Source organism: Mesoplodon mirus (assembly GCF_964341445.2).
Source record: "Mesoplodon mirus genome assembly, chromosome: 5".
NCBI lineage: Eukaryota > Metazoa > Chordata > Mammalia > Artiodactyla > Ziphiidae > Mesoplodon > Mesoplodon mirus.
Genome location: NC_138980.1, coordinates 107,657,441 through 107,680,050, shown reverse-complemented (window position 1 = coordinate 107,680,050; position 22,610 = coordinate 107,657,441). Strand labels below are relative to the sequence as shown.

Here is a 22,610-nt window from a genome sequence, read left to right as displayed (position 1 = left end):
AAGTGATGTGACACCAGACACACCTTTAGCTCTGATTTGATGTAATTTCTTTAATCAATAAAAACCAAGACAACATTCCTGTCTTCCACCCCAACCTTTCTGCAGCAAGCTTCGAGAATTTGAAAAGCAAACCTCTTGTTCACTTCTCTAGCCACAGATTTCTCCATCCATACAACGTATATGTGTCTCCAACAACTGAGGAAATGGACTTGTGACAAACTCACACACATTTTGAAACAAACAGAGCCAAAGTTTAAAAATATGATGGCCTTTCACTTAAAATAAAAAGCCTAAGCAAGAGGTGCTACTTTTCAACTTTCAACTTTTTCTAAAAATTACTAAGACGTTTTTTTGTAATGGAGAAACATAGTTGTTGAGCTATGATTATTTAGAATAAAAATCCAAGTATAATCGTATGAATTTTATGCATTCACGTTTCACCTTCAACCAAGACAACAGAGTAGCAAAAAGAAAAAAATAATTCTGGTACAACTTAATCCTTAAGAAAAAAACAACATAAAGCTACTATAATCTTTCCACATCTCAGGCACTATATTTTTCATTAAAAATTATCATACAAGCAATCTCAATCTAATAAGTATCTCACAAATGGACTGTACCATACATTTAAAATTATTTGCATGAGAATCTCAAAGCCACTGTCAAGACCCTGTGAGAAGGCATTTTCTGAGGCAAGATCACATACTACAACTGCCACATTAATTCAAGGCTGCCACAATACAATGAGTGAACCAAAATATAACACTTACCTTATTATAAATAACTGGCAAATGACAGACACTTTTCAGCTTGCAGCTATACAGCATAGTTGATTAGAAACAAACAAAACATCTTTCACTCCAGTGACAGAACTGCATCTTCAGACTTGGCTTTCTTTACTGAATCCCGGCAAGAGAGGCTGTTCTCCTCCAAGGGCTAGTAGCAGCCTCTTCGCAGATAGCACTTGCTGCTCTAAAAGGCAGCGACTTAGAATGAAAGTAAGAGGAACCCGTGATGTTTAAACACCGTTGCTTCACATTCACAGGATATGACTCAACTCTCTCTCAAACCAGTAGGGACACAGCTTCCCCTCATAAAACTTAGATTGCGTAACAAACATCACATTTGGGGGCCTCAAATGTTTAGAAACTAAAACTGAAAATTTTCACCCGCTAAATCATACGTGCATTTTTAGTCAACTTCTTCCCTGTGGCACAAGCCGCAAATGGGAATTCGAATAACAGCATGGCACAAAGAAAAACTACCCTGCTTGCTCCCCACCGTGAATCAGTATAATGTTATTAAATGTGTGTGAACTTGCCAACATCCCTCTGACAGAGATACAAAAAGAGGCACACTAAAGTCACTAATGTTCCGTCAGTGCAAACACAGTGTAGGATAAAACTCCATTTTAACATGCAAGAAGTAGCAATTCCACAAAACACAATAGAATCTTCTTCACTAAGTAGAGAATGGAAATAGATCTTCGTGGTTTGCTGTCGCTGATTCCCACAGAAATCCTGTCCTACGCTGTCATTACCGTGTGATGCGAGCTCTACCTACCTCTCCAACTCAGAGCCTTCCTTTATCTGTTTTGTGAACATTTCTAAAGAAACATGACTAATGACACAACTTCTCTAGTAACTGCGGCAATTTTCTGTGCTTTTCCCACCTCCCAATACCTCTTAACTCTGAGCTGTACTAAGCTTAATCACACATTGAATTATTACGTTTCGACATCTCAGTCAATAAACATTATAGACATAGATCCTTGGAGAAAAATCTACTACATAAATTCAGTTGCCATCACCAACAGCAAGGACAAAAAACTGAAAACACACATGTCAATAATAGCAAATACACTGAAACCATCTAGACCAGGACTGTTCAGTAGAAATATAAGGTGAGCCACATATGTAATTTTAAACATTTTAGTCATCACATTAAAGGGAAAAGAAACATGTAAACTTAATTTTAATAATGTTTATCTTGGGGCTTCCCTGGTGGCGCAGTGGTTGAGAGTCCGCCTGCCGATGCAGGGGACACGGGTTCGTGCCCCGATCCCGGAGGATCCCACATGCCGCGAAGCGGCTGGGCCCGCGAGCCATGGCCGCGGAGCCTGTGTGTCCGGAGCCTGTGCTCCGCAACGGGAGAGGCCACAGCAGTGAGAGGCCCGCGTACAGCAAAAAAAAAAAAAAAAAAAAAAAAAAAATAATGTTTATCTTAATATATCTAAAATATTATCATTTCAACCTATAATCAATATAAAATTAATTAAATATTTTATAATTTTTGTACTAGTCTTGGAAAGCTAATGTGTATTTTACATTTATACTACATTTTAATTTGAACTAGCTACATCTGAGTACTCAATGGCCAATACATGGCTAGTGGCTACCATATTGCTTCAGCATAGGTCTAGAGTTTCGGGTTCATTCTTAGTCCTCAGTTGCAGTTCAAATGCTCTCTTCAGAGAAGGCTTCCCTTACCACCTTACCTGAAACGACCTTCCCCAATTACTTTGCATCTCATGATCCTTTACATTTCCTTCACAGCCTGGAATTTTCTTCTTTATTTGTTTGTTTACTTACTTATAGTCTGTGGGCCCTAACAAGAATGTAAGAAACCTGAGGGCAGGGATCTTGTAGTCGGTATTTCATCCCCAGCCCCTGGCATGGTGATCAGTCCATAGCAAAATTTAATAAACGTTGTTTAATAAATGAATAAATAAAATACAGAAGTTGTATTATGGATTGGCAAATAGTAGAATATTAAGAAATGTGATTTAAGACCAAGTATCTATCATGTCGTTGATACAATCTATCATTGTCACTGAATATTTAGCAAATATATTGGGTAACACTTTCCTAAATTGAAAAACTATCTCTTTTTCATAATGTTAATGATCCTCAATCTATAACATGCTTTCTTTTCACACACAATATTATATAGAAACTATATACTTGTTTCATTACTCTAGCAAAGATTTTGAAAGATATTATAAGAATCCTTTGGTCCTTATGACATAAATCTAGATACCATTAGTAAATCTATTTATCTGCTACTCACAAAAACATAAAATATTATCTATAAGACATTTGTAGTGACAATTATATATTTGCCTGAGCAGCAACATGCCTCCTCCTTCTACTAGTATCATAATCCTCGTTTTTATCTAGCAAATCGCCTATTCCTCCCTCCCTCTCAATCCATGTGGCTTACATCATGCTGACCTAGCCCCAGAAGTGGGCATGTGACCCAGGCCTGACTGACCAGTGTAAACTATCCACAGAGCTACAGTGATAGGGTCAAGGATGGGCACATGACCCAAGCTGGTCCAGTGAGAGGCAACCCTTACACTTTTGCTGACATTGGGAGAGAGGTTGTAAAGTTTGTAGAATGTAAGTCTGGAACTTCTGTTTGACATATTTGCTACCACATGAAGTGAGGTTGTCTGAAAATGAGGCCAACCAAAAAAAAGCCAAAGTTGAAGATGAGAAAGGCAGATTCTGGACAACACTACTGTAGTTCCTAGATCTGGCCATGCATTAAGTTGCATCTGCCCTCTGCTGCAATGATAGATGTACTAGAATATTCACCGCAGAATTTTTTATAATAGTAAAAATACTGGAAACTTTGCAATGGGCCATGCACAATGGAAGGGTTAAATAAATAATGAGTTATCTATACTAAGGAATATTATGTAGCTAATAAAAAAACAGGCTATCTAGATGCACTGACATGAAAGCTCCCTAAAAGACATTACATGGAAATAACATGTTGCAGAAAAATACATTATCCCAGTTCTGGGTACATGAATTTTTATATACAAAGTCATAGAAAAGGGTCTGGATGAGTGCACACCAATTGTGGACAAGTGGTTATGTCTGGGAAAGAGATTCGAAATAAGAGGGTGATGGGGAACAAGGAGAGAGCCAATAATTTTGCTTAGTTTATTACCTATTGCATAAATCTCATAAAATGAAAATGAATTTGTGTATGCCTTAGGTAATCTGAAAAGAACATGTTACTCTTTAAAATAAAATAACAACTTGATATTTTATATTTCTCATTGTACTACATCATTCTCACTCTGAGTGGACTACTCTTGTTATTTCTTTAAAACAATGTAACAGAAGTGAAAGTGCTCTTTTCTACCCCACTCTTTCCATTCTTTACCAGCCCAAATTTATGTATTGTCTACCTTTTCAGTGTGGCTAAAAGATATGTTGAGAGAGACAAAGACAGGACAGAGACAGATAGGAACAGACAGCAAGCTACAAGAGAATCTCCAGTGCACCTTCTAAGATTGGCTAAGGTTTTTGATTTTTTTTTCTCTTGGCCTCCTGAAAGCACTTTTATTGACTTCATAAAAATACAGCTTGGATTTATTCAACTGTCAACATATCAACAGCCAAATATTTATAATAATAATCTTTATATTAATTTAGATAGTCTTGGATCACAGTAAATAAACTGGCCTATTATCAGCTCACTGAAAGGCTTCTGGTCTCTGAATTGGGCACAACTGCTGTCCTAATTAACAGAAACTCTAAACCTTTGTTGTTTTTATTGGCTTGATCTAGTCCTCAGAAATCTTCACATTATCTTAGGTACCACCTCCTGCTTTTATATTCCCCTAGATTTCCACAGTATTCCCTCTTTAAAAATCACACAGCTAAAGATGCTCAGAGTGTGAGACAGGAGTCAGGGCCTTTTTTTTTTCTGTGGTACGCGGGCCTCTCACTGCTGTGGCCTCTCCCGTTGCGGAGCACAGGCTCCGGACGCACAGGCTCAGCGGCCATGGCTCACGGGCCCAGCCACTCCACAGCATGTGGGATCCTCGCGGACCGGGGCACGAACCTGCGTCCCCTGCATCGGCAGGCGGACTCTCAACCACTGCGCCACCAGGGAAGCCCAAGGGCCCTTTTGATGCTTAGTAAAGCTAAGCAGAATTGGAATTTACACAGTGCTGACAGACTGATGTGTTTGTTAACAGTAAGTACTGCTCTATTTTATTCTCAAAGCCCACTTATCCTGGTAACTTAAACCTCCTACAGAGTCTGTTGACCTTCTCCTCCCATTATCCTTGCCTCCAATGAAAATCTTAACATTATGCCAAATTTGCTTCAGATTTCCTGGAAGAAATAAAACATAGCAGATACAATGGAAGCCACCATATGCCCCTGCCTATTCTATCTCCTTCCATTCCCTCCTAAGGTAAACACTCTATAGGATTATCTTTCATCATCCCCATACATCTTTTTATATTTTATTAATATAAAAATTTATATTATATATATATAAATTTATATTATACATGTATCTATATAATATATATATTATATTTTATATATGTGTTTATCCATAAACAAGATACTGATTTGCATGTTTTAAGCTTCATAAAATGGTATCATGGTATATAGATGCTTTGGGTTTTTGGGTTTTTTTTGCATAGCATTACCTTGAGGTTTCATGTAGTTCTACATAGTTTATTCTTTTTAACTGCTATATAGCATCCCAATCCATGCATCCATTCACCTGTTGGTAAACTTAGGTTGTCTTTAATTTATTGCTATTATTAAACTACTCTAATTCTTGTACATGTGCAAGAATTTCTCTCAAGGTGAATAACAGGGGATAGAATTGTAGGGTTAAAGGATATACACAACTGCAACTTTACTGGAAATTGCCAAACTGCATCCCAACATAATTAGACTAATTTACAATTCAACCAGCAGTGTATGAGAGTCTTCCTTGCACTAGGTTCCTAGAAACAATATCCACAGTACTGATATTCCAGACTCTGACATTTTTGCCATTTGTTTGCGACTGGTATAGTATCTCAGTGTTTAAACTATGGTTTCCCTGATTATTACTGAAGTTGAGCATCTTATCTAATTATTATTGGCCTTTTCCCTATTGGGTTGTTTGTCTTTCTTTTACTTATTTTTGGGAAGGTCTTTCTATATTACAGTTCAGCTCCTTTGTCAATTATATGAGCTATAGATATCATGTTCAGTGTGTGGTTTGTTTTATCATTGTTCACAATATCTTTTGTGGTTCATTATTTTAAAATTTTATGGTTTTTTAATTTAAAACTTTATTTTTTCCAGTTATTTGTCTATATTTCTTGAGTCAAAATTATGGTGAAAATCAAGTGTTCCTCAGTCATGATTCCTGAAGCATTTCCAAAAATAATGGCAGACTGCATATCTAAAGAGGATCTGAGATCTCCTATTTCCAATGAGTTCAGTTCATCAATTACTGAGTACCTGCTATGTGCCCCACATTGTGCACACACATGAAGCAATCTGTATCATCAAGAAATATGGAGTCTAACTGAGGAAAGAAAACTTAGGAGCAGATGATGAAGATGGTGAAATGGAGAAATAACTCTGTGCCAGAGATTGTGCTAATTCATTACTTAATTTAGGACTGGTTTAAGTAAGATGGAGTAAATGTTATTGTAAGAGATATATACAAGATGCTATTAGGCAGAGAGAAGAGAATATGTTATTACCTTGCACCCCAAAGATTATTCAAAAGATTACCTTGCACCCCAAAAGATTATTATTACCTTGCACCCCAAAGATTATATCAAGTAGTCAAATTTGAGGTAAAAGAGACCTGTGAGATATAGGAGGATCTACAACTGACATTTCTCTTTTCTCAAGCAAATCCATTTTCCGAAATAGGTCACTCATAAATTAATCCTAATTTATTTAGAAGATTAATAGGAATTAAGGGGCAGGTTATTCACTGGAAAAAAATGCTTCCTTGGGAAGCTAATTCCTTTTTATGATCAGTAATCCAATTACATAATGACCTTTTCTCCATTCATGAAAGTTAAAAAACAAAAAAGCCATTAGTTCTTAGGAATCATAACAAATGGCAAATCTTCCTGTATCTGATTATTCATAATTTGTAATACTGAAGTTAAAAATAAGCTCTTATTCCTTAAAGAAATTCCATGGTAAATACATCTATAAACAAAACATCCATATTTATCACTTTTGTAAATACAATGTTCATAGTATGTTTCTTTCAGTGTAGGTAGTATCTAGAGCATTTTAAAAAGTATAGAATATGAAAGTACTTAATATTCTTCACCCAGGAGGAAGAAAGGACTCGAGCTAGAAATAGAGAAAGGTGGCCAGCAGCATCACATATTTCCTCTGCAAAGATTAAGGGTATCCTACTTCCTTGAAGCTATCAGCTTTACACTTCAGTCTTCTATTACTGGAACCCTCTAGGACTTAACAAACTCAAATGTGTTTTCAATTTGTCACTTGGGGGTGACAGTAAAATGAATCTGGAAAAGAGAAAATAAGACTGCCCTTTGAGAATTAACCTTTGAAATAAAAATATAGTAGGTCAGAGCACATAGATAAATAAAGGCAAGTTTAATTGTCAGAATGATATAAACTCAAACGCCTGAAGGCGTGTGCATTACCAGTAGGTAATGCATCAATGTCGTGGACCTGGTGGGGACCTGCGTGCATGGACTGAAGGGCAGTACTCCAGCCTCATCTGCAGGGGGACAGTCTGTGCTCAGCTCCAGAGAGTTGACCCCATGTGGGAAGGGCCCAGGAAGGCTAGATCTCTGGACTTTTCAAATGTTTTTTCCAATTTTTCTGGTTATGTGAATACTCCTGATTTTTAAATCTTAGCCTCTATATAGTATGAGACAAATTAAAGCTTTTGAAGGTCAGATGTACCCATGGAACAGCCAGTCTTGGATCCTCAGACCTGACAATAATCTATTAAACATACTGATTCTGCCAGTATAAAAACATGGTCCAGACAAGGAAATAGGTGCAAAGCAATCTCAGAAGCAAGCATAGGGCATGGCCATTCAAATGCTGGGCGAGGGTGCTCTGGGCTGGTGGCATGTCCCTTATTATTATAAATCTGCATCTAATTCCATTACACCCATCAGGCTGAGAATGAACTGTCTTCTGATGCCATGCTCACCAAACTACTTTCTGATTAGAATTTGGTACCCTGTTTACATGACTTTAGGGAGAACTTGCTGGAAATTTGAGGAAATTAAGGAGCAACTCAGCAGCTATGTCTCCCATTATAAATTAATAAGTTGGCAGGCTGGTTAGTGGTGGCCTGCCTACAGGCACAGAAAGGGCTGGGTGGGGACACGAGCCACCAGACCCCAGCAGTTTCACTTCTCATTGTAAATGGAAACATTGGCATTCTGATTCTGTACATTAGTCATATGAGCTTTGTTAATATGAGCCCAGCTCTGGGGGACAAATGGGCTCTGGAACTGCTGATGAGCGTGGTTTCTGGGCCCACAAGGCTTTGTGCCAGACCATGGATAGTGGCAAATGCCCTAACACAAGTCCACCCTGCAAGGCCTCCTGGGAGCTTAAGTAATTTATCTTACAACCTCATTTACCCTCACTCTGCCCCCATGGCCATACCTTTCAAAGGATTCCTATCTGATTCTATGAAGGTCCAGAAGTGACCTAGAAGTGTGAAGTAAAGAAATCAAAGAGAAAACCCAATGAACACAGACAGAATGCCCACAGAAATGAAAATACATATCTGCAATCATCAGCGCTAGGAAGCAGATATTGTGCTATGTGCTTGCTAAAGACCATCCCATGAAATCCTCAGAAACTCTGTGAAGCTAGTACTATTTTTGGCAATTATTTTACAAAGGAGGAAATGGAGGCTTAAGGAGCTTAAGTAACCTGACCACATTTACACAGCTAACGAGTAGCGGAGTTGGGATTAGAATCCACACCTTTAAACACTATGCTCTTGTTGTCTGTATACTTTACTTCACTTCACTGTGTTTAACACCAAACATGCACCGTGTACTTATTATATGCCAGGCACCATTCCAAGTACTTTACCAATATTAACTAATTTCTTCCTCATGATAGCCTTATGAAGTGGGCACTAAAATATCCTTATTCTGATAAGGAAACTGAGGCAAAGAGAAGTTATGTAACTTGCCCAAGATTATACAGCCCCGTAAGTGGCATAACCAGGATTCAAACATAGGCAGTCTGGCTCCAATGTCCACGCTTTCAGTCTTGTGCTACTCTTACAATGTTTCCTTGGAAGAAATGATGAAGATTCAAATTTCAAATGTTAATTTCTATACTATTGTAAGTGCAATTTTTCAGGAGGGTAGATAGAAACACAAGGGGAAAAATTTATGCCATATCATTTCTCTTTACTATATACCAATTAGAAAAACTGCAATTCTTCTATATTTGATAATTATGAAGTAAGTAACCACCATAAAATATTACAGGCCTAGATACAATTATTCTTAGGAGATATATCCAAGGAGGGTGACAAATTTAATTCTATACCTTTTTTTCCTCAGTATTGCAGAGGAAATTAAAGGAATACTTTTTATATCTGCACTTATAAATTCTGGGAAGTAAAGATTGGAATACTTTTGAGAAATCTAAGATGAATCAAATATTCCAGAGTTTAATTTAAAGGTCATTTTCTCTTAGAAATTGGGGAAGCTTAATTTCAGAATAAAAGTGCATTGAACATAAAGAAATTGATGTGGACACATCTGACTTTAAACCACACTTTCTGTTAAACTGAAAATGGAACTTTCAGATCCATAAATTGCCAACTTTTATTAAAAATAATACTTTGGAATAGATTTGGTGAAAAATAACACCTTCTGACTCATATAGTAAATGTGAAGGGAACTTTTCTATTTAAATAGTGAGAAAAGGCCTTCATTGGTTGCTATACCACTTAATCCAATTTAGACCCTCCCAGACAGGGTCTACAAAGTTAACTCAATCCTGAATTCAGAAGATCTGTTTAAGTGTGGGATATGTTGCATTCCCCTACGGTCTCTGGTGTTTGATTAAGTTTATAAACTCTTTCCAGAAACTGTCATCTTGGGAGATAGAGCATGCTTCTGAACCAGCTCATAAACTGGCACTCAACAAAAAGAGACAATACCTATAATGCTTTCTTTCTTTCAGTTCTCTCTTCTCTGAAACAGTCCAACCATCTTTGCTTACACAATTCACATAGTCTGGTCATCAAAACATAGCTTACTCCCCTAGCAGTACTGCTTCCCTAGTTTTATACCTGAGAATTCTCAACACAGCCCACACTCAGCCCATCTCCTGGGGCCCCTTCATACTTCTCTTCTCATTCTCTTGCTACTTCCATTCTTCCTTGCATTGTCTCCATTTCATAAAACCATTTTAGGAATTTTAAAGTCATTTTTGAGGCAATATTCCATGGTCTTTAAAAGAGTAGGTTTTAAAAATCTGACTACTTTATCAGGGCAGCACCAGTCTTGGAACTCCCTGGCCTCCACAGCCAGCCACCTGGCAACCCAGCCCTTCCCACCAGCAGGTCAGCAACAGCCCTAAGACCACCCCCCAGGGCTGTGGAGCTAGATGCACTGGGATTTGGCCCTGCCCACCAGGTCATGGGGAAGAAGATGAGTACATTTGGCATGTGAAGAGGATGTGAGCTGTAGCCACATGGTAGATTATGGAAGATTGTATTTTCTAAAGAGGCACAAAAAAATCTCTCCCTTTGCACATGCTCTTCTCGCAAAGGAACTGACACTCCTCCCATCAAGAGATGATAAGAGACTTCTTGACCTTAAGCAGGATTGTGACTACAGCAGAAGTGATGCTATATGACTTCTGAGGGTAGCTCATAAAAGCTGGTACACAGTCCATCTGGTTCTCTCGTGGGCTTGCTCTCAGAACCCAGTCACCATACCACAGGAAGGCCAAGTACCCCATGCAGAGGCCCATATGGAGAAATGCTAGGCCTATAGCCTCAGCTGAGCTCCCTGCCAATGGCCAGCACCAACTTTCCAGGTGTTTGCATAAACCATCTTGAAAGTGGATCCTCTAGCCCCCAGCTGAGTGATACTGCATGGAGCAGAGACAATCTGCTCTTACCAAGCCCTGCTCAAATTACCTGTCAATGAACAAAATAAATGGCTGATGCTGTCTTAAGCCACTAAGTTTTGGGGTAGTGTGTTATGCAGCAAAGTACAACTGGAGTACCCTCTGTTTTCGCTGCTTGCTGTCTTCTATTTCTCCTCATTCCACATAAATTTTCTAGAAGATAAAGCTGATCAAGTTATGTCCCAGACCTTTCTCTTTTTTCCCATTTGGATCTCTGCCACTAAACTGTAATCACCTCAAGATCATGAATGATTTCTTATCTTTATAGAAACATTAAACGTTTACTGAATAAATCAATTATCAAAATATTTTGTTCCTGGATCTTTAATAGGATCTATAATGGAGTCCTGACTGATAACATGCAAATTATGCAAAATTGAATTACCAAATTAATAATACTGATATCCCTTTAATGAATTGAAGGAAAAAAATTAAAGAATTAATCCACTTTCAAATGTTAAAACAGTTTGTACATATAAACTGAGACATCCCTGATGAAAATAACTTGTGACTAAGAAAATATGAAATGTTATGAAAATCACTAACATTTCTTCATAAGCAGATCATACACTGTTTTGCCTAAACCTTAATAATCTGATTTTGGTAAGTACTGAACTATAAATACAAACATAGTTCTGCTTTATCACCTAATGTATGGAAATATAAGCAATTCTCAACGTCTTAAGCGTAACATTTGCTATTACCATTTCTGAGACTTTCTAAATTTTCTGTTAACACTATATACTGTAGGTATTTTTTCTAAATATTCCTTTATTCTTTCTGTAATAAACAACCACTCCCAAATTACCTCTGTAAAAAAAATTCTTGGTATGTGCACTTCTTTTTTTTCTTTGCCTCTTACTGATTAGTTCTTCCCAAGGCAGACTATTTTCCTTTTATTATCTACGTTAGATTTTTATACATTTCCTCCAAGAAGTTTAAGATGTTTGGCATACAGAGGTGTTTTTGTTTTCGTTTGTTTGTTTTAATGAACAGCTTCCAGACATTGCAATAGCAAAGGACAACAAAATTAGGAGGAAAAGATCACAGAGCAAGGGACACAGTAACAAGGTCAGAAGTGAAGCAGAGCTGGTTTATTTGTAGAGCAGTGAGAACTCAGGGAATTGTGAAAATAACTGCGCCCAACCCACTTTCAACTTTACAGTGCTACCCTTGGGAAAAGAAGGTGTCCTGATCTCTCATCTTTACTTTGCTTCTGCCAGTCTCATACTTGTGTCAAGATAACTGACTAGAAATTGAGGTGTCATCCCTGCTCTTTGTACCTTATGCTGGATTTGGGCAAGGATTTGGGCAGCCTGAAGTCAGGGACTCTATTTGACTTTCCCTATATTTAAACTCATTGAAGAAATGAATTGATACACCACGTTAGTGGGGTGGTGGGGGAGTGGTGACTGGGTTTGAAGTAAGGGGAGGCACAGAGTGCTATGGGTTCCTTGCCCTGAAGGTTGACAAGACCTCCAAGGGGAAGACTGTGACACTTACAGAAGTGAGGGCCTCAGACACTCTCTGAACGGGGACTAAGAGTTAGAACTAAGCTGACTTAAGGACAGTGAAGACATATGGGCAAGGACACATTTAAAAATTCCACATCTTCAGCTAAACAAAACTAGAAGAGCACATGCCAGTGTTCCATCTGTGACACACAAGAGTATTCAATATTTCCATTGTGGATATTGTGACTTCTTGAGAGAAATTTTTGATAGGAGGAAAAAAAGCAAAGTATTTCAACAGCTTCTTTAAGAGGGAACTGATGACCCCATTACAGCTGGTGGACAAAACACCAAAGAACGTTTTCATTCTCAAGCAGGCTAAATGGAGACTCTTAAATGCTTATTCAGTTGGATACAGCTATACATTTACAAAAGGAATAAACCTCTTACAACCAGTATACCTTCGGTTGGTAACAACAGAGAAACTTCCAAGAGGAGTCATTACAGGCTACTCAGCTTCTGCCTTGCTGAGAGCCTTAGAAGTAGAGAAGGAAAAGGAGGAAAGACACAGAGTGCATGTGAAGCAAGAAAGAAAAGTGAGAAGGGGAAAAGCAAAGAGTTATTTCAAAATTTCCTTGAGAAAATGTGTCTGCTTTAAAAGAGTTTCCATAAATGGAAGAAGCTCTCATTCTTACAGCATGCTAAAGCACAAAAGCTTTTAGCATCTTTCAGAGCTACATGAAATAAATGGGAGCAGAACTTCAGGAACAAAAGCTAAATACCATAAAAGGCCTGAAACACCTTTTCTTATAAAGGGCAGGATTTTAGTTGTGAAGTCTTTTCATGAATATTAAATGGGGAGAAAGAGAAAGAATCAGCTGAATTTTCAAAATAGCTCTCAACCCATCAATGAATATATCAGTCAAAAATATATATTATATACGATATTGTTCTAAGTGGCTCTACTGGGAGCCCCTGCTACACAATGTTGTGTGATTCCATCATGCTTTGGCTTTTTCATAGTGTTTAAATGCACTATGCATTATAATTGATCCAACATATATGTAATAGGACTTAAGGGCTTATTCTTTTTAATATTTTTCCCTGATTACAGAGGTAATCAATGTTTATTTTTACACATTAGGAAAATTCTGAAAAATATAGATTAAAAATTGCCTGTAATACCAACTCTCACGAATAACTAATGTTAACATATTTATGTCCTTATAACAAATATTTATTGAGCACCTCCTTTGTGCCAGTCCTGTCTTAGAATACAGCAGAATTTTCATACTTGTGAGAAGAGACAGAAAATGAACCTATAAGCAAATAAATAACATTAAATACTAAAAAATATGAAGAAAATAATATAGGCTAATGTGATAGTGAGTGACTGACAGGTAGGAGAGGGCAGAGCTTGAGGTGGCAGAGAAGGGTTGGTCACTTTGAAAAGGTAACCCTTGAGCAGAAAGCCAACTGATGAGAAGGAAGCAGATGTGGCAAGACCCAAGAGAACACTGTTTGCAGAACATAGACCAATACAAGCAAAATCCTATTTTTGCCTGTTTTTAAATGTAGGGGGTGGGGAAGGGACTCAGATATGGCAGGGATGTTGGAATTACCAGACCAGGAATTTAAAACAATATGATGATATGCTATGGGATTTAATGGGAAAAGTAGACAACATGAAGAACAGATGGGTAATGTAAGCAAAGAGATAGAAATTCTAAAAAAGAAAAAATAAAGAAATGCCAGAGATCAAAAACACTATGACCGAAATGAAAGCCTTTGATGTGCTCATTAGTAGACTGGCTGAAGAAAGAATCTCTGGGCTTGAGGCTATGTCAATAGAAACTGCAAAACTGAAAAGCAAAGAGAAAAAAAGATTGAAAAGAAGTAGAATAGAATATCTAAGAACTGTGGGACAACTACAAAGTATACCTACATGTAATGTAATTGGAATACCAGAAGGAGAAGAGAAAAAGGAACAGAAGAAATATCTGAAGCAATAATGACTGAGAATTTCCCCCAAATTAATGTCAGACACCAAACCACAGATCCAGGAAGCTCAGACAGCACCTAACAAGATAAATGGTGAAAAAACAGAAGGAATGAGAGAATTAGAATTCTTTAAAAGAATAATAAATAAAAAGTCCATATCTGATATATTTGTTTTAAAAAGTTCTATATCCTGAAACAAAACCCTCTTATTTCAAAATGGATAGCTTTTCCTGTCAAGGTGCAAAATAGCATATACAAGGGGGAAAAAAAAATCTTACTTCTTTTTGGTTCAATCAGGGAAAGAGCAATATATGTGACACATACAAAGTCCCCTCTTAATCAAAGTAACAATTTTCCTGTATTTATGTTTTGTGGTCAGTACAACAAACGCAATGGGGGTTCTGAGCCAGAACCAGGGATGTGAGTGATTCACTGCTGCCCCTACAAAGAGTGCAGTCCATCTATCAGGTTGATCCTGACTGTGGGTGGCAGGCAGTGTGTGTGCCCAGGGAAGGGTGCAGTGGAGGTAGAAGTCCCCCCCGCAGAGAGAAAATCAGATTCAATCTGTAGAGGCAGATTGAAGCTGCAGCAGGAGGTGATCCCACTCTTCCTGCAGTTCCCAGGTTTCCTACGGGAAATGCCTTCTGCTGCATGGCTATCAATGGAGAGGATGAAAATGGAGAACGTGAGTTATACATGAACGGGCTAAAGAGTTAATTAAACTAAGGAACCCCCATCAAAAACTAAGTAAACGCCTTCAATAGTTTCTAATTTCAGGTGACTGGTAGATAGCTCCATTTGTATGGAGCTATGTTCTTTGTGACCTCACAAATATTACAACATTTCATCCACTAGATCATGGCTTTCAGGACAGGGACTGTGTTGTGGTTTTTTTTTTCCTTTTCTCACCATATGTAGTCAACTGCTAACATGGTCACAATTTTTTACTTCTCTTTGTATTCACATAGGAGGCAGTGTAACTTTGCTGCTCCTCCTGTTGAGGTAGAATTTACTTTCTCTACTTTTGAATGGAGACTAGCCTTGTGACTTACTTTGAACGACAGGACGCATCTGAAGTAATGCTGTTAGTTCCAAGCATAGGCCTCAAGAGGCCTTTCACACTCTTGCAAACTTGCATGTGTGAACAAGCCCAGGCTGGCTGGCTGAGGGATGAGACCACTTGAACCAGAGATAGGCAGCTGAGGCCATTCTAGCCTAGCCAGCCTCAGCTGACCCAAAAGCTACCTGCACATGCATAACTAAGCCAAGTCAACACCAGAATGAAAGCCCAGCTCAGCCCAGCTCAGTGCAGTCAAAATGACACCTTACAGAACTATATACAAAATAAATGGTTGCTGTATTAAGCCACAAAGCTTACACATGGTTATTCATGCAGCAAAAGCTAAAACTATACTTAGTAACAACCATAGTATCAGGCATTTAGAAAGCACACATCACAAGATGGATAAATATGTTGTTGAATAAATTAATTCATCTAACATAATGCCCATGGTGGGCCAGTGCTGTGCTAAGTATGAGGATACAGAGAGAACAGACATGGTCTCTGTCATCAAGGAGCTTTCAGGCAAGTAGAAGAGACAATTAAATGGTATTTATACAAGGTACTGTCACAATCCATGATAGTAGTACGTTCAGGAAAATGTGGCAGATGCCCAGGACCCAGATTAGGAGAAGGGGTCAGAGGAAGCTCCTTGAGGAGGTGATTCATTAGCTGAGTGATAAGAAAATGAGCACAAGTGGCTAGATGAAGTAGTGGAGGTTGTGCAGGAATGTGTATACCATACAAATGGAGAGAAAAGTGTGGAAAGCTACAAACTAAACTGCTCAGGAAAATGGGACTGGAGTATGAGAGGTGAAGATGATTAATTTTTAGTGTTGCTCTGTTACCAGCTATGGGGATCTCAGAAAATTACCTCAGCTAAGTATTTTCTCATCAGCAAATTAGGACATGAATTGTACTTGGCACACAGAGTTGTTCTGAGCAGTACATAAAATAATCTACATATCTGTTAATCCCAAATTTCGAATTTATCCCTCCTCCCCTCCTTCCTCTTTTGGTAACCATAAATTTGTCATCTACCTCTGTGAGTCTGTTTCTGTTTTGTGAAAAAGTTCATTTGTATCATTTTTTTAGATTCCACATATGCATGACATCATATGATATCTGTCTTTCTCTTACTTCCCTTAGTATAATACCTAGGTACACACTACTATATATAAAATAGATAAACAACAAGGACCTATTGTGTAGCACAGGGAACTACATTCAATATCTGGTAATAACCTATAATGGAAAAGAATCTGAAATAGAATATATATTTATATATATAAAACTGTATCATTTTGCTGTACACCTGAAACTAACAACATTGCAAATCAACTATACTTCAATTAAAAAAATAATAAACTATGTAAAGTGCTAGCATAGTACCAGCATGTAATATATATCAATACTTAAAGGCTGTCTATTATTACTGTTTTTATTTTCTTGTTACCATAAGCACATATTTCTTTGAATTTAAAAATATTCAACAAAGTATAAAACAAATCCTAACCAAAGACATCACTGAACACTACAAATTATATGTAAATCTTGGAAAGAAGCAAATTTTTTACCTGAATTTTTATATTCTGTGTTTCTGTAATAAGTCCAAATTAATAAAAGTGGAAAAAAGGTTTTCCAGGCAGAAGGAACAGCAAGTATAAAATAGAGCAGTGTGAAATTATTTGGCACATATGTAGGATGGCAAAAGCCAAATGTAACCAAAATATAATGTGCCAGGGACAGGGTTCTGACAGATGAGGCAGAGAAAACAGCAAGAGCCAGGTCATGATGGACCTCATATATAAAGCAGAGTTTAGAGTTTACTCCAAAGGCAATGGGGAGCCATTTCTACTTCTTATTAGGAATTAACATGGGGGGCAGACTTCTGAAAAACGATCAAAAGATACACTTTCTGTTTAAGTAGGGGTGAGATGACAGCATTTCATTCATTCAGCTTTATTCAACAACAATTTCTGAGTGTCTTCCATAGATCAGTACTTCTCCAACATAGGTGATTACAAGTAATAAGATCCAGGTCCTGCTCTCAGAGGACTTCCAGACTCGTAGGTCAGACAGCCTTGGAAGCAAATTGCTACAATTCAATATGTTATGTTGTAATACAAAAATGGGTCAATTTCTATGAGTATAATAGGTCGGAAGTACTAATTCTTTTTTTTTTTTTTTTTTTTTTTTTTGCTTTACGCGGGCCTCTCACTGTTGTGGCCTCTCCCGTTGCGGAGCACAGGCTCCGGATGCGCAGGCTCAGCGGCCATGGCTCACAGGCCCAGCCGCTCCGCGGCATGTGGGATCCTCCCGGACCGGGGCACAAACCCGTGTCCCTTGCCTCGGCAGGCGGACTCTCAACCACTGTGCCACTAGGGAAGCCCTAATTCTTTTTTTTTTTTTTTTTGCGATACGCGGGCCTCTCACTGTTGTGGCCTCTCCCGCTTTGGAGCACAGGCTCCGGACGCGCAGGCTCGGCGGCCATGGCTCACGGGCCTAGTTGCTCCGCGGCACGTGGGATCTTCCCAGACTGGGGCACAAACCCGTGTCCCCTGCATCGGCAGGCGGACTCTCAACCACTGCACCACCAGGGAAGCCCGGAAGTACTAATTCTGGGGGATAGGGATGGGCAGGGATATTAAGGACAAAGATTTGAATGGTGCATTGAATGAAATCTGACCTCAGCCCTGTCCATTTCTGTGATCTCCAACTTCTCTACAGACCATTCCTTCCTATAATCCTCTCCATCAGAGTACCATTTCTGTTCCTCCATCTACTGCCTATGATTGCCAAAGTGACTGCCTTAGGCACCAATCATAAAAGGAATAATACAGTTATTTATATTATATAACCTGGGCCCAACAGAATTAAATCATAAACACTGTATATTTAGATTTACCTAATTCCCAAGTCCCAGAAGTAAAAATTTGCAACTTTTTCCCTTTTTTAATGAGACTCAAACTCATAATAGCTCGCTAAACTCAGTTAACCAACCACACAATTCAGCAAAAACCCAACTTTGAACCCCATGGCTCTCAATTTCGTTCAATGTCAGATCATACATTAAAAGCCATATTATGATTTATCCCATAAAATGTGAATGTTTGGTAAAACAGAAAGCCACAGTAAAAACTTTTAAAAAGCAAAAGTCAACGTGAAAAACTCTGAATAGCTTTTGTTATTATGTGGGTTACTATAGTCAGTTTAGTAAGAGCAACCTTACTGGCCACGTCTCCAATCCCAAGATATAAGCATCCACCATAGATGGTGGCACACAGGGACCCTTCTTACCAGGGACCCTCACCTACGGATCCATATTTTCAAGTTTTATATTTGTGTTCAGTTTCTGTTCATCTACACCACAATGTGTACTTTTATTACGTTGACTATTTTAATTTAGTTACTATACCAAAATCTACTGCAAGAATAAGTGTGTACTAAAGAAAAGATACTATGGCTTTTCTTATAAACACAAGGAAAACTTCTAAGTAGTTATCAAATATCTGACTAGGTTGGGAAAGCCAAACCATCATCTTCAACATCTAGTGACCCTTCCTTGCTTTTGTAAAACTTCTGTCATCAAATGCACACTTAAATAGGCAGGATTATCGATGAGATTAACATAAAATAATGTTCTTTTGGATGACTGAAATCCTCTCAGCTCCTCTTTTACCATTATCTATTATGAAAAAATTTATTTGTACATATTCATGTGTGCCATTGAAAGATATTTCAAGTGGTAGTAAAAACATTTCTTTAAAATAGAACTGTAACAATCTATTCCAGTATGCTGTATATGTTCTGTATAATTCTCATACTTAAGATACTCTCCATGAATGAAAGCTGCTTTAGCAGCCCTTGGCCAGTAATAAATTATAGAAGTAGGATTCGAACTCAGCCACTCCAGCTCCAAGGCTAAGCTCTTTTTTTTCTTAATTTAATTTTTATTGGAATATAGTTGATTTACAATGTTGTGTTAGTCTCAGATGTACAGCAAAGTGAATCAGTTATACGTATACATATATCCACTCTTTTTTTTAGATTCTTTTCCCATATAGGCCATTATAGAGTATTGAGTAGAGTTCCCTGTGCTATACCGTGGGTCCTTATTAGTTATCTATTTTATATATAGTGGTGTGATGTCAATCCCAATCTCCCAATTTATCCCTTCCCCCTGCCCCTTATCCCCTGGTAACCATGTTTGTTTTCTACATCTGTGACTGTACTTCTGTTTTGTAACCAAGTTCATTTATACCCTTTTTTTAGATTCCACATATAAGCGATACCATATGGTATTTGTCTTTCTGTGTCCAAGACTATGCTCTTAACCACCATGTTATATGCCTCACCACCACTGAAGTTGAGGTTGATATTCCTAACAATATAGGACGTACTTAGTATCTGTTAGTTATTATTATTTTTATTGTTTCACTTGATTATATATGTATGTATACACACACACATATGTGAAATATATACTTAAATGTGCATATATCTGTGATAGATTTATACATCTGTGGTATATAATATATATACATCTGTAATAATTTTTAAAAATCAATGTTATGAATGAAAAAACTAATCAAAGGAGAAAGAGAATTACAATATTACAACTAAATTAAGAAATTAAAAGAAAGTAAAAGATATTGATATATGGCTGTATTTCTGCTATGTGTTTTCTTTGGTCTACTATAACCATTTATTTTGTTTTGATGAACAGATCTGACCCATGATGAGTGTAAGAACAGTACAGAAGTGATAGTATGAATCAGATCTTCCACAAAGAAATAAAAGAATATCATGCTAAATATTAAGATGAAAGTTTGTGGAGGCTCAAGTAACCTTCTAAGATATCTTCCAGGAAATAACAACAAAACAACAACAAAAATAATAAAGCTGACTATTAAGGAATGGTGAGAATCCCTTATTTCTTAGAAAGCAAACACAGCACTACACATTTAGCAATCACATACTCAGGTGGGTCTTGATGCACCCATGTATGAATTTAAATAATACAAAGACTCACCATTTATATTTTATAGGAAAGGTTCTGTACAAAATAGAAGCTGCTTACCTAGCATTTGAATTAATTTGCTAAAAGAAAATTTTTCCAAAGTTTAACAACTTTAATTTGGACTTGAATATTTAGAAAATTAATCTTTAGATAACAGTATAAATAAAACCATATTATTTGGTTATAACTGTATATTCCACCACAGTTAGTGAAAGCTTATTTATATTCAAGTAATAATTGATAGGAAATTCTTTAAAGATCAATTAATCTTTTCCAATAAATTAAAAAATATTCATAACATGAAATAAGAGTAGCATACTGATATATGAATTTACTCAACATCTCAGTATAATGAAAACAAGTTTATTTGAATATTCATTGAAATTTTATTATATTCTGCTAAAACCTTACTTTCCAATACTTTTAATTACTACCATTTCTCCAGACAGTCACGAAATGACAATACAAGTCAAAGACTGCAGGAATTACTATCTCAGGAGTAATAGAGGGTCCCAGACAACGGGCAAGTACATCCTGTATTTGCAAACCAAGGGAGAAAGAAGGTGGTTTACTGTTAGGGTTTAGAGTTTTTGATATGACTCTTAACTTCTCCTGACCTCAAGAACATAAGACAGTACTTTACCTCAGGGTCAAGGTACTGTGTTAACTCAGAAATGGACTTTCTCAGGGAACTTGGGGTCATTATTAGGGCCTTGTTTGTCTATCTTGTCTTGGAGAGCTTCTGCCACCAGGATGGAGCCCGGGAGCATGGCTTAGAGGAAAGTCCAGGAATTGTCCCTTAACAGAGCTACCACAGGAGCAGCAGGAACGAATGTTAGGCTAAACAGAACTCGGCCTAGGAGGTCCACTCCAGCATGATGCATCTTTAAGAGAAAAATAATTCAGTCCTCAATGGGCATAGCACCCAGGGCAAAAATGATGGTTAAGCTTTTAATATTCTCACACTTAGGAAAGGGAATACATTTTTTCCCACCACATCTTACAAGATTAGAGGCCCAAGGTCTCCATGTGGAGTCTAAACCTCCACGTGGAGGTTTAAATCTTTTACTGAGTCCCTAAAATCACCAAGACTACCAAGAGCATATAGCTCATTGGAAGGAGATTAACTTAGTCAAATTTACAGTATGTTTTGCATTCGCAATCTGCTGTCAACTGCTACCATTCTTTTTTTAAAAATAACATTTCCCTAAGGTGATGATCATCTGCAGGGAGCTGACTGCAGGGAGGCTGTCCTTGACCCAGGTCTGGCCAGAATACACTGTTCCCCCTATGCAAACGGATGGTTTCAGGGATGGTGAGGCCACCGAAGTCAGACCACTGAGACTCAGAGGGTCAGACCTGGGACTTGGGCTGAAGCTATCTACAGAGACACTTCTCTTCCTGAGAAGGCCAGCTGTCAAGGCAATGTAAGTCCAAAGCTGCTGGACGTCCCCTTTGCCTCCAAACGCAGGGAACCTGCCAACATAGAAGACAGCAGAGTCCTGCACAGAGAGAGAAAGGGAGAAGCACAGTGTTCTGTTAACACTGGGGAGGCCCTGGATCCTGGCAAGTCTGAAGCCCTGGACATCCCAGACACCTGAGCCAACAAATTCCTATTTTGTTCTTGCTGGTTTGAGCTGGCTTTTTCTTTTTCTTTTTTTTTTTTTTTATCACTTGAAAACTAGAGAATCCTAACTTACTTGCCTATACTTCTATTCACTTCAACAAACGTTGATTGAGGACCTTCTGATGGCCAGGCCCTGATCTAGGTGCTGGGGCTACAAAAATGAATTAAACATAGTTGCCGATCTCCTGGGAATTCTGTGCTTGGCAGTAAACCTAAGATTTAAAGGTTCCATATAGGTTAGCAGGCCACATGCTGTTTTGAAAGCACAGACCAGGGATATCTGTATTGACCCTATCTCACTGGACCAGAACAGTCATTTTGAAGGGCAAGGAAAGGGAATACCACCCAAGTAGTAAGCATGCTTTAAAAAACAAAATTGGCAGTACATTTTTACAGACTAAAAATCAAAGAATAAAATTATACTTGAGAAGCTATTCTATGAGCAGCAGAATATTTATCATGTAAAAACAGTATTCTAGAGGACTTCCGGGTAAGATGGCGGAAG

The 22,610-nt window shown here is 37.9% G+C and overlaps 1 protein-coding gene across 18 annotated transcripts in view; it reads right to left on the bottom strand.

The window, feature by feature from the left end:
* The window catches only part of MCTP1 (multiple C2 and transmembrane domain containing 1), a gene marked incomplete at its 3' end in the record, with an annotated part of 541,466 nt that overhangs the window by 360,354 nt on the left and 158,502 nt on the right, over nucleotides 1-22,610 (bottom strand). For 10 of the 18 annotated variants that reach the window (XM_082620973.1, XM_082620975.1, XM_082620974.1 and 7 more), the window contains exon 1: nucleotides 771-966. The exons of the other annotated variants lie outside the window; for them this stretch is intronic. In XM_082620973.1, coding sequence (XP_082477099.1) covers nucleotides 771-827 — 57 coding nt within the window. In that variant the 5' untranslated portion in view covers nucleotides 828-966. Of the gene's footprint in view, nucleotides 1-770; nucleotides 967-22,610 lie in introns of those variants that run through there. 18 annotated transcript variants of the gene reach the window in all.